The sequence below is a fragment of the Chanos chanos genome, chromosome 10 (assembly GCF_902362185.1).
Source record: "Chanos chanos chromosome 10, fChaCha1.1, whole genome shotgun sequence".
NCBI classification, from domain to species: domain Eukaryota; kingdom Metazoa; phylum Chordata; class Actinopteri; order Gonorynchiformes; family Chanidae; genus Chanos; species Chanos chanos.
Window position 1 is genome coordinate 25558854 of NC_044504.1, and position 13471 is coordinate 25572324.

At 38.2% G+C, this 13471-nt stretch overlaps 1 protein-coding gene across 1 annotated transcript in view; it reads left to right on the forward strand.

The window, feature by feature from the left end:
• dpp10 (dipeptidyl peptidase like 10) overlaps positions 1–10379 on the forward strand; it is a 77988-nt gene extending 67609 nt beyond the window's left edge. Inside the window, exons 12-26 of the mRNA XM_030786430.1 lie at positions 268–306; positions 486–593; positions 1077–1168; positions 1663–1710; positions 2086–2207; positions 4647–4691; positions 5671–5769; positions 5897–5966; positions 7142–7336; positions 7535–7589; positions 7976–8075; positions 8601–8659; positions 9830–9902; positions 10032–10105; positions 10242–10379. Coding sequence (XP_030642290.1) covers positions 268–306; positions 486–593; positions 1077–1168; positions 1663–1710; positions 2086–2207; positions 4647–4691; positions 5671–5769; positions 5897–5966; positions 7142–7336; positions 7535–7589; positions 7976–8075; positions 8601–8659; positions 9830–9902; positions 10032–10105; positions 10242–10379 — 1317 coding nt within the window. The remainder of the gene's footprint in view (positions 1–267; positions 307–485; positions 594–1076; positions 1169–1662; positions 1711–2085; positions 2208–4646; positions 4692–5670; positions 5770–5896; positions 5967–7141; positions 7337–7534; positions 7590–7975; positions 8076–8600; positions 8660–9829; positions 9903–10031; positions 10106–10241) is intronic.
• Positions 10380–13471: the final 3092 nt, after the last annotated feature.

Here is a 13471-nt window from a genome sequence, read left to right on the forward strand (position 1 = left end):
TTTCCTAATGTGTCCTGATTGCTGTTTGTTTCAGATTAATGAATTTTATTACTGTGTCTTCATAATGTTTGATTACGACATTACAAATCATACAAATACTGTACATCTGGTGTACTGTTTTCTGTTTTACCACAAGCATGTTTTCATTCTGTGCCTGTGTGTGTGTGTGTGTGTGTGTGTGTGTGTGTGTGTGTGTGTGTGTGTGTGTGTGTGTGTATGTGCGTACATGTGTGTTTGTGTGTGTGTGTGTGTGTGTGTTTATTTCAGAGACATGAGGAGACATCAGAAATCTGGCTCTCAAAGCAGGTGATATATTTTATTCTGAAGTGAAAGGTCTTGAGGAGCAGTGCATCTGGTCTGTGGAGTAGATAGTTCACATTAACAGTCTCGAAGTGTTATGCATCCTTATTTCCGTCACTGTTATTGAATTGTCTGAGAGAATAGACTAGGGAGTGAAATAGAACTGGTTATGTTCTTCTCCACAGAATCAGAAGCCGTTTTTCTCCAGTGATGGCAGCCGGTTCTTCCTGACAGTGCCAGTAAAACAGGGTGGCAGAGGCGAGTTCCATCACATTGCCATGTTTACCACACAGGTGCGAGCTGCAGTACTATGGTTACCAATGACTTGAAGGTTCTGTCTCTATGGCTGCTGTGTCTTTTACGTTACAGGATGAGAAATCATTTATTGTGCACAGTTCACAGATACATCTCTCTCTCTCTCTCTCTCTCTCTCTCTCTCTCCCTCTCTCTCTCTCTTTCTGTGTGTGTGTGTGTGTGTGTGTTTGTGTTTGTGTGTGTGTCTGTATTTACGTGTGGATATTGGACATTTCACGGTTATGAAGTGAAGGCTGATGTGAAATTATGTTCATAGGTAGCCTTGGAAATGAAGGCTGTAAAAAATTAAATCATTTGTCACTTTAGCTTTAGAAATTCAATGCATAAGTTTTATTCAACGCATGTGAGTCCTCAGATGCTGTCTGTACAAACACTTTGTAAGTCAGTCAAAAGCCAAAATGGATATTGTTCTACTGAGCATAAATATTTATCTTAATTTTCTTGTCATGCTGTTTTTACAGACACGGTCAAACCAAAATGAAGTCCGCCATTTGACCTCGGGTAACTGGGAAGTCACAGAAATTGTGGGCTATGATGAAAACACTCAGAACATGTGAGTGATCCTCTGCAACCATCTGGTGAGATAGAACAGGGAGCATGAAATATACAGGGGAACTGCTTGGAGACTTTAATAATTGAAATTGCAGCATTTTATCATCTTCACAATGCTTCATATTAAACCAGAGAAAGTATGCTAGCACTGAACAGAATTATATTGCCATGCGCGTTGTGAGATCTAGTTTCTCCACAGTCTGCAGTGTGCTGTGGACACCATGCAAAACTGATACTGTGATTTATGTTGGGGGTTTGATGTAGATATATGAATCTACAAGCTGCTGGAATTAGTTTAAGATGTCATCTTGATTCATTTAACAACCTAACTTGTAAGGCTTCTACTACAGTAGGTTGTGTCACATTTTAATGACAGAAAGTTGATTTACTTAACTTGTCATTTCACAAAGGGCCAATATTTATTTGAGTCAAACTTTACTATATTGTAACACATTAGTAAATGGAGTTGTTTCTGTATGTTTTGTCTCCTGAAAGATACTTCTTGAGTACTGATGGTTCCCCAAGAAGAAGACAGCTCTTTAGGTAAGTGCTATATTTCTTTGTAATTTTGTCTTTTACTGTTTTAGCATAATGGCAAAGAGAAAAGAAATTAAAGCAAAAAGACGAAATAAAAACTTGAAATGGTTTGGACTCTTCAGAACATTTCATTTTTATTCTCTCTCTCCAACATTTTTATTTTCTGATATATATATATAGCTTAACAACAGCAAAAGTTTCTGCTTCTTATTTGCCGCCAATTCACAATGCTAAATGTATCTGCTCTGTATGTATATGTAATAGCAAATTATTTATGAAGTTATGCCTTAATGGAAAGAGAATGAGTTAAGTGGTGTTTATTGCTCCTCCTAATTCATATGTTAAGGATAGCAATGGAAAATTATTCATCTTTCCCTCTAGGGTTTCCACAGTTGGTCTTTTTCCACCACAATGCTTAACATGTGAACTGAACAAAGCACACTGTACCTTCTTCAGTGCTGATATGAGCCCCAACAACCAGCATATTATTCTCCACTGTAAAGGTACGTTTAAAAATTCTTGTCATGGCATTTACAAATGCATCAAAACACCTAGAAAAATCAACTCGATATGTTCAACCGTTAGTACACAGCACAGAGGGAAGAGCAGGGCCATGCTGTCCTCCTCTCCCAGGTCAGCAGGGTATGGAACTGTTTAGTCTTCTACTCTATTCCTACTGTATTCAGCCAGACATGGCCTTGAGGAGACTCTGATTATTAGGGGCAGGTTACTTAGGTTCAGAACACTGGCCTTCCAAGATTTGGTCTACGTACCCAGTCTTCACAACATATGCTTAGTGGTTTAGACACAGCAGGGGGTCGTTGTCCTTGATGCATGCTATACTATGTTTCAAAAGTGGATGTGATATTGAACAGAGCAGGGTACTTGCCTAATGCATGGTATGAGGTTAGAATGTTCCACATGGTAGTCGTTCAGTAGAGTGGACTGGTCCATTTTCTCTGTGGATTGAGAACAGAGCAGTGAGGGACAGGCATCTGTAATCATTTCTGACCACAGCTGCTCAGTCGCTTTGAGACAGACCTAGAGCCTTATTCATTAGAGTAGTGTAAGCTTTCACAGTAAATCTCTTGTAATTAAATACTGAAATATTTGCATGCACAGAAAGCAATAACAGTTTCCATAGAAGTATTTAGAAAACCGAAGCCCTTTGAGAATGTTGCAATGCCAAAAGAATGTACACAGGTCATATGCATAGAAGATGTGTGTAAGGTACAACCTACACATGTTGTCATGTGTCTCTTGACATATGTATAATTTTTACTCACACATTTATGTATTTTTAAGTACTCTCTGATATTACAGGATCTACTAAGATGTTTTATAGCAATGAAATCAAGGCAAAATCATTCCATCCCATTACATTCATTTTCTGAACATTTTTCTTTGACTGTTTTCAATAGACATCCAATACACGTCTCTGTTTTAGTATTATAATATACACCCTGAGTATTGTATAAAAAAAAAAAAATCCTCAACAGAGTCTTGACAGTCACTTGAAAATCTATGGAGGTTTGGTTTTGTTTGACTATCCCAGTGTCAGAGAACTCTTGCAGCTCGCTCACATCAGAAATAATACGGAAAAGTTCATTTTAAATTCAAACAGGCAAGGATTATGTTTCTGTAAATGTTCATCTGGATAATGTCGAATTGATCACAGTCTTTTTGAAGGCTAAAACGGCAGTTGTCCATTGTCAGTTTTCATTATTGTGTGTATGGAGTTTTTTATGATTAAAATCATTGGGCATAAAATTGAAATGATTAGGATGTTTATCATGGGCGATTGGCTTTGGAGTGGCTATTGTGTCATGTGTCACCACTTAGGGTTCATTGCCTCTGTTTCATTTTGATTGCGGATGATAATTATCTGATAAGAGACTCAGCTGCCCTGCGGCTTCAGTGGGTTGATGACAATGAAAGGCATACACCCAGTGTTTGATTACAACATCAACACAACAGTAAGAGTCTCTCTTTAGCGAGCTCATATTTAGCTATCCATAACATGACTATTTCACATCATTTACCCAAATTATGTGGGTACATATTAGGATAATTATTATTGAACTGATATATATTTACTATATGATATTTACTATAAATAAACGTATGAAAGAGTGATTTTGATGATTTGCCATAGTATATTATACTTACTTTTTGATATCTTACCACAGCAATGACAACAACGAGAACAATGCCCCTCTGTGTTTAATCATACAGAATGCCAGCTGGGTTTGAGTGATTGACAGCTAGCTATTTCTTCTCTATTAAAAGATACACGGTGGGGATTTACTCTGTATTTTGTCATAAATACAGTGTGAAAAGTATTTGTCCTTTAAGAGGATATGCTTCCAAAAACCAAATTACACAGTGCTAGGTGTATAAATCCACCCCGAGTGGTATTGTAATAGTCACTCAACCTTCCTCTCTCAGAGAGTGGGTGATATATTTAGGATTTTCAGTTAAATTTAATCCCAGACCAAATGAAAACATGCCACATGTATGTTTTGAGCGAGCTGTTATCTTTTTGATCTTGGGTTCCACTGATCCAAGCATTTTCCCTCTCAGAGCAGATTTTCTCTTTCACTGACTTTCACTGACTGTTCAGGTCACAGAATTTGACAGGACAGGGAGACTCCATACATTTACTCTAAACATGCTAGTGTAAGATCGTCATGTTCTGCTTTATTTGGTGTTCTGGAGCTTGTGTGTGCCGTTAGTTAAGGGCCGTAAATTTGTGTTATGTGTACATGAACTTGACGTTTGGCTTGATTTACTACCTGGTGAGCTCCAAGAGTAACACAGAACACACAGAAACACAGAGCATTATGATTTTAGTGTTTAGTCAGGGCCTTTTTACAGGGCTTAAGTGTTATATTTGGCACCATAAATGGCTGCATTTTGATTTTTTTTCCCCCCTGTTTTAGGTCCTGGAGCACCGACAGTGATTGTACATACACTGAATACAACTAGTAAGTAACACTCACTGTGAGACCATTTTTACACAGGTGAGAGTGATTCAAATGAAAACACTACCAGGAAGTGAAATATTTCTGTTTCATATGCTGTAAATTTGCTGTTGTGGTCAGTTGGTGTTTTTGAAGTCACAGAGACGTGAAATGTTAGTTGTCTTTTGGCTGTATTAAAATGTAATATGAGCAGTGTGGTGTGGTGATAAGAGAAACAGCCCAGAAAGCAGAGGTTCACAGGCAAATCTAGAGCACGGAAGCTCTCCTCTGTGTGCCTTTGAGTAGGGCACTCATCTCGCTCCAAAAGTATGTGTCCTTCGACACAAAAGATAATTGAGTTTTGAAATACATCTACTTTTGTAGTGATAATTATAGAAAACATTTTCCACATCAGACAGCCTGCATTCATATACTGTGGCTCATAGACAGAGGATCCTCCCTGAACAGGTGCTTGTATAAATTGTCTTGAGTTTTCTTTGATCAAGCCCTAAATATATCACATTCTCCAATATTTAATAAAATACAAAAATGGGAGCCATCAAAAAAAGTCTGTCATCTGGTTTTCTGAAGATGCTTTTCATCTTAATGAAGAGACTTTTATTTTCTGTGAGATGATGGATAATGCATTACAGCTGACAATCCGTATTGGAATCTGCAGTATGCTAGTTTGTTTGGAAGTTTTGCTTTTGCTTTGTTCTACTGTTTGAATAGAGCTACTCTGAATAGCAGCCCTCTACCAGAAATACAAACCGTATGTTAAGAGGTAATTCTCAGCAGCCCCATCTCCCAACAATATAAAATGCATGGAGTGAGAAACTAACGCACCTGACTGAAAGCTTGAGTTTTCTCTTCAACTATGAAAAGTTCACCTCCAGCTGTGAAAAGTTTAACTCAAAGTCTCTCCTACTTTGCCCATAATATTCGGTTCAGTGATGATACCTATGATTTGTTCTAAAATGTCTAAACCTGTTGACATACACAGATTACTTCATCCTGGAGAACAACTCTCTGCTTAAGGCAGCATTAAGGTACAAGAGGATACAGCAGACTGAATTTAGGACCATCCAAATGGACCACTTTGGTAACTGAGTTCTTCATGTTACTGAGTATCCTTTACATACTTTACATAATATCAAGGTGTTTGGAAATTCACTGCTCACAGCTCACCACCCTTTTCCTCTAATCTTTTTTTTTTTAATATTATTTAGAACTTCCTTTGAAGATTTCTTATCCACCAGACTTCTCAGAGTCTCGTCACTATGGTCTTCTACTGATGGTGTAGGTATCCTATCTAAAATTCTTGAGGTGATGGAACACCTGCATTAATGGTACAATTATGATGTAAATAATCCATTAGTCCATTAAGTTGCTCATTCAGTTAGACCAAACTCAAGGAATATATTAATATGATAAAAAAACCCAAAGAATTAACTTGTTTGTTAGAAACTTTAGATTGTCTATGTGTATGTGTGTTTTTTCTGTCTAAATGCAGAGATACATCTATGAACAGCTTATGAAATTTGTGTCTGAGTAATTGTACAAAATGAACTGTCTTTCTGGCTTAATTGGCTCATCGTTTCTCACCCCTAATTGGTTACTGTCACCTAACAGAGTGACCATGAAAAAAACAAAACAAAACTGTCCATCTCTTTGTGGAGACAGTGGCATAATGCTGAATATAATAGATTCGCTCTGTCTTTTTCATTTTTTTCAACTTCTTTTTGTCAATATGTAGAACATAGAGCAGCATTTCTACCATCACATATGTGACTGTCAGATTTATATTTTCATCCTGTCATTTTTTTGAGTGTTCACTTCTTGTTTGAAATCTTTGGATTGAATCAAACATATTTGTTAATAGTGGTATAATGGTTTAGGGTTAAAGGAGCATGGTTGTCCATGCCTTTCATTAGTGACATGATTGGAAAACTATGTACTGTGGAGTGGTTGGTTCAGATTACCCTTGAGCAAAGAACATGACCCCATATGATCTCAGGGGGCTACACTCTTTACACAAGAGTTACACTCTTTTTAAACTAAAATATGTAGTATTTTGTAGTCTGAAGGATATTTTGTAAATATCTTAATGTCACATGCTGGTCTGGCTATTTTGATACAAGGATAGAGGGAGGAGCTGAAGGGTGGTAAATAGTATAACTAATAGACATAAGAAAGAAAAACTCAGAAGTACTGCTAGAAGCAGGCTACTACTACTACTACTACTACTACTACTACTACTACTACTACTAATGATAATGATTTGGTTATGCATCATGTGAGGCTGCACATAACTGCATTTTGCATTAAACTTGGTTCTTAAAAAATAATTTTAACAGAAAATTCCCTAACCCCTCTGCAAAGAAACTTTGCATCAAGTGTTTTGCCTGTGATAATCTGCATATATTTTATATCTTTAACAACAGCCCATTCCTTTATTTTATGTTATTTTTCAGTGACAGTGCTCCTGGTGGCCAGTCAGTGAATGACAAGTACTATGTTGACTGGGACTCGGTTCTGGTCAGTTCTGATAATGTCATTGTGGCTCGTCTGGACGGCAGAGGGAGTGGGTTCCAGGGCCAAAGAATTCTGCAGAAAATCCATAAACGCCTGGGAACTCTGGAAGAACAGGATCAGCTCGCCGCTCTGGAGTATGTCCCTATTTTACATTTTCCTGATGTTCCTCTTTAATTGTGATGAAGTTTAAAGGTGAGGATATGCCCGACTTCATCGTAAATATTGTATGGTTAAATATTGCAGCTTGTACATTAAGAGGAACTTATAGGAAGAATTTATGATATTTATTACCATTTTTTAAAAGATGACAAACTGTACACACTGCTTTACAGATACATGTTGCAGTTTCCATATATTGATCGGACACGGATAGGAGTGTTTGGGAGGGTATGTACATTTCACAACATACAAAACATTCTCACAGTACTGATAAGAGATATTCATTAGAAAAACAGAAGAAAACGAAAGAAACTGACAAGCTTGCTGAGTCCTGATTCTCTTGCCCGAAGACATGCCAATAGCCCCCTTTTGGATAGTGTCTTTTGCTTGGATCCTGGAGACTTGGGAATACTCAGGAACAATGTGATGCATTTGTTGACAGTAATAATGTTCTTACCTGATTATAATTGTGAGCTATTTCTGTAAAATGCCTCTCATGTTTTCCCCACACATATTAATGAAATCTCTCACTGTTAATTATGGAGACTTGATTGGGCCTGTTGTTGTGACATGTTGGTCACACTAATGAGCAGGTGATTTTTCTCTGTTTCCAGGGTTATGGAGGCTATGTCACACTTCTCCTAGTCAAATCCCCAGGGAGCCTTTTTAAATGTGCTGTCGCTATGTCTCCAGTAACAGACTGGAAATTGTATGGTAAATCATCTTTTCTCCTCATTCCTACTGTATGTAATGCATGTGTTTGGTCTCAAAATCAAACCAGGGCAAGACAGTCACCTGTAACAGTTATAATTTGGTCTCAGAATCAAACCAGGGCAAGACAGTCACCTGTAACAGTTATAATTTGGTCGTCTCCCTGTAACCCTGACAGTTTTGGAAGGCTCACAGACTGGTCAAGACTAAACCTTTTTCATCCATGCTTTACATGAATAACACAATAACCTCATTTTATACTGAGAGTTATTCAATACATACAAAAGGATACTTTTCAGTACATGTACTGAACAAACTTTTAGAATGTTAAGTGTCATGTGACGTTATCAACTTTCACTACCTGTGATTTTTTGAGGACACTCAAAGCTACACTTCTTTGTTCCAGCAGAAACGCTTCTAGCTTCTCTTAAGTATCATATCCCGAGACATGAGCCAGAGTGTCAATAAAGTGTCAGTTTTACTTTGCCGTGAACTAGATTTAAATGTTTTTCTTGTCTGTTTTAACAGCCTCAGCATTTTCGGAGAGATATTTGGGCTTACCATTACGAGATGACAGCAGATACCAGGTTAGTTCCATTAGCGTTTCTCTGCTGCCTTTACCTTTCTGATGAGACTGCCACGTAGATCAAAATACTACAGAGTTTGCTGGCAGCATCAACGTCAAACTCTTCCCGCTCCTCAGTGCTCCACACTATGCAACGCTGTCACTCAGAGCTATGCTAACTGCACCATATTAAACCAGCGAGATGGGATCACATTTGGTTTTGACAGGTGTCAGAAAGCAAGCAGTCTTACTAACACACAGGCGCACACATTGTCAGGAAAAATCCCAGGAGGTACAGTCTCTCTGTAGAACCTCATATGTCTTTTTCTTCTTACACAGATGTCTGAAAACGTCCAAAGCCGCATGCTGGCTTTCAACATGAAAAGTACTACTTTAGCATACAGGAAATGATCGCTTTATTAGAGCCAACCTGTCGAAAATGAATGACTTTATTTTTGTATGTTGTCAAGCTGAAGAGTTGAAGTGTTTTAAAGTGAACTGAATATGTAGAGTTGAAAATGTGTATTTGTGCAGTGGGGCCAACACATCTGATACATTGTCCTCATTGTTCAATTCACATTGTTTCTGTACTGTATTATTTTCTAGGATTTGAAATTTTCTATTTAATCCAGTAATAATAGTCTGTCATGTCAGTTATGTGTTTTTCAATAATACTTGAGTGAACCTTTGGATCTGTTTTGCACAAGTACTCTGTTTACCCACATTGTTCTAAAATGAATTTTGTCAGGAGCGTGAGATTTAGTATAGCCTGCTGTATAAGTGAGGAATTTTAAAGGTCGGTTTTGTCGGCCATTCAACAAAAATATTTCATAATGGAGCTTTGTTGGCTATGTAAGTAAAGCATTTTAAAGTGAGGGTAGGCAGTGGCTTTATACTGTTACAGGAAGTTATAAGTGCTCTTTAAGTGAATACATTCAGCTGTAAACTCTGTGCCAGGTGTGTAAATCTCTGTTACAATTAAATAACACTCTGTGACCAGATTATAAATTTGCATCACAGGATTGTAAAGCTGTATTATGAGTATCAGAAATTGTGCAGTTGAAAAATTCCATTACATGTTTTTATTGTTTTGTAATAAGTTTGAAACGCTTTTTAATAGCTCTGTAACAGTTTCTAAAGCTGTACGTCAGGTTTGTGACGTGACATGACTCATGACTTGTTCCTCTTACAGGTGTCCAGTGTGCTGGAGAATGCACAGGGATTCAGAGAACAGATGCTGATGCTGGTGCACGGGACTGCTGATGGTAAACAGAAAGAGAAGGAGAGAGAGAGACAGATCAAGCTATGGAGAGAGAGAGATATATGTTTCTCTGGTCTTTTTTTAATGTTGTAGATATTTTATTTGACGTTTTATTTATGTGTTTATTTTCTAGCCAATGTTCACTTCCAGCATTCGGCAGAGCTCATCCGTAATCTGGTGAGCGTTGGGGCAAACTACACAATGCAGGTTTGTGGAACCGCACTTTTGTTGCCATAGCGACAGAGTTGGAGCAGCAGTAACATCAAAAGCCCTGAATCTAGAGCAGCATTTAGTACTTAATTTCCATATGCAGGGAGCTTCATTACGCTGTTTGTTTTGTCAGATTTATCCAGATGAGGGTCACTTCCTGTCAGAGCAGAGCAAACAGCACCTGTGCGCATCTCTGACCAGCTACTTCAGAGAGTGCCTGCGGGAGGACTTACTGCCACTGCCTGAGGAAGAGGAGGAAGAGGAGGAGTGAGACAAAATGAAAAAAGGGCGGGGCTTCAGAGGAACTTTTTCTTTGTCTGCAGAAACCAAACTCAACCCCGCATGGCTTTTGGACCAAGTGTTAGCTAAGGAAAGGTGCCAGCAAGAGGAGCAAGTATGTGCGAGTGTGTGTGAAAATGGGTTTGCGTGTGTGTGTGTGTGTGTGTGTGTGTGTGTGCGCGCGTGCGTGTGTGTGTGGTTGGGGGGGGAGTGAAAATCTGTACATGCATATGTGTGCGCCCAGGTGTGGGTGTAACAGTTACTGTCTCAAAAGATTTGTCTGTTTATGCGTGCATAAAAATATGTATGATATATACATATGTGTTGAGAGAAAGAGTGTATTTGTGTGTGTGTGTGTGTGTATATGCGTGTGCGCCACAGAGTGTGTATGTGTGTGCGTGCTTGTCCCATCTGTGCATTCAAGTGTGTGTATGGATGGTTAAAGACTGCGTGTGTGCATGTGTTTCCAAGTGAGTGTGTGCAATAGCGTTTATGTATACATGTTTATACATAGAGAGACAGCTGTCACTGAGATTGAATGATGCTGGTGCTGAGAGGACAGTGGAAATTCTCACATATCAGAACTCACTGAGATGTCCAGATTAGGTGTCCATATGATGGCCAAGCACAGAGCAGGCTGTCTGTACACCAAATGGGCGTTGACATTTACACTTAAGTGCATGGTTCTTTTCCCTTCTGCTTCACTTGTTTTTGCCATGTTAGTATTTGTTGTGGTAGTCTCTAGAGAGGGAAAGCTGCACCTTCGTTTTGTTGGTAGTGTCGCACGGAGAAAATTCTCCTTGTCTTCACTGCCAAATTGCGTCTTGAGGAGGTGCGGTTGCCATCTATCTTATCTGCCCCCCCCCCCCCCCCCCCCCCCCCCAAAAAAAAAAAGAAACAGGCATTCCTGTCGTTCTTTCTCCCTAAAACCTGACCCGTGTAGACATGTTCATCACCTCACTAAGTTCTACATGTAGATACAGAATGTATCGACATTTATGACCACTAGTTTACAACTTCATTCCAACCAACATGTGCCCACGTCTTCAAAGAGCTTTTTTTTTTCAATCAAAGCGGAGATTTATTTTATTGTTGGTGTCCGAAAAAGGCTATCATTAATTATGAGCTTTCACTTAGAAAAGTTTGGTCCAGAACTCTGTCATTATAGATGATATAAATTGGCCATTTTAGATGATGTAGGTGAGCCAGTTCAAGAGTTACAGGGGCTCTGTGAGGTGTTGCATGTCTACGGGAGACTTTGAGGGTGTTGTTGTATTTTATATAATACAGAAGAATGTGTACATACATATATTTTTGAGATACATTAGATCTCATTGTAGTTTAGTCTCCAGGATGGACTCACTTGTTCACCTGTCTGTTTTCTTTTCTTTCTTTCTTTCTTTCTTTCTTTTTTTGTTGTTGTTGGTTTGTTAGTTTGTTTGTTGATCTTAAAGGGGCTTTTGTAATGCTGATTCTTGTTCATTTTTGCTGTTTTTTTTGAGGGAGGGAGGGTGAAGATTTGGGCTGATTGTTATTGTCCACTGGTAATGACTATGAATAAACCTGGTGAAAACCAAAACACTTGACGACAGTGACACTGGGTTGTTATGACAGAATCTAATTATGCAGTCATTACATGTTTATGTACTCTGGAAATGACACATATAAACAATTTTAGCTGTTGTGACTTCACTAATTATGACTGTGTTTAGATGTATGTCAATAGATCTATCATGGAACATTTATTTTTGTCGCTAAACTGAAGTGAGAAAAGAACAAAAAAAGAAACAACAGCAGCGCCTTCATTCATTCATTCATTTTCTAAGCCACTTATCTTAATTAGGATCGTGGGGGATGCTGGAGCCTATCAAAGCGCTCATTGAATGAAAGGCGGGGAAACACCCTGGACAGGTTGCCAGTCCGTCGCAGGCTTGCTATGATGAGAAATATAATTCTATATACATATAATGTAAGCACCTGTAATGATTAATATTTTTAGGATTAGTTATAGGAGGTTGTTGTTTGTAACCTATAGGTTGGAGTTCAGGTGAGAATTTTTGAACTGAACCTGGATCCCTGAAACAAGCTAAATCATTTAAATTTGTGTGTGAAAACAATAAACTGTACTTGTTCAAAGAATGCTGAAAGGTTCCCAGGAGAAACATTAATTAGAAATATAAGCTCCTGTAGAAACTCTTATTAATCGAATACATAAGTCAGGTCTGGTAACACATCAGGGCAACTCTTAGCAATGTAAACACATTAGGAATAGAAAACGTGTGGGAGATATCAAACCAAACTGTAGGAGAAAAAAAGAATCGTATGAAATATTTAAAAAGGGCCATTGCATTATGTTGAGAAACAGTATGATATCTCAATGTTACAGCCATTCCAACACCATGTCCATTCAGCCTGTATAGCCTGCTGCATATGGAAGAGGACTTCAGCTCTCTGCTTACAATGCTCAGAGTCCACAAATTGGCCTTTTTAAATCAAGAGAATTGAATAATTGGATTGTGTGTGTTTTACACTCCATTGTGTGCCACAGTGTAGTTTTCTATATTCATTATCCTATTTTAAGCCTCAAGGTTAAGAATGTTTTTTTTTTTTCTTTTGCGGCTTTAACATAAAATGAATTATCACTTTAATGTATGCTACCTCACCAGTATTCATGACAGTATAATCTGAGAGCCATTTGTAATTGGTTGACAAATGTGCCCAAGTATAATTAACAAACGATCAGTGCTGCTAGCGATGGTATTATTAACGCAGCCTGACAGCAGATTCTCTCTTCTTAATATTGTATTAACAATCCCAGTGTCCTTTTAGACCAGTCACACCAATGATGCATGTTTCTGAGTCAAGGCACCTCTCTGAGATGTCCTCCTCCCCTAAATTAACAACAATCAGGAACAAAACACAAGTAAAGAAACAGGAATTACTGATATCTTTTCATACATTTCTCAGTAGTGAAAGATAAATAATGTCCAAGTGATCTGTAAAAATAAATAGTTCACATTTATCATCTAAAATAGCTATACATCCCATGTTTAATTTATATTTTCATCAGCTAGGTTATATGTA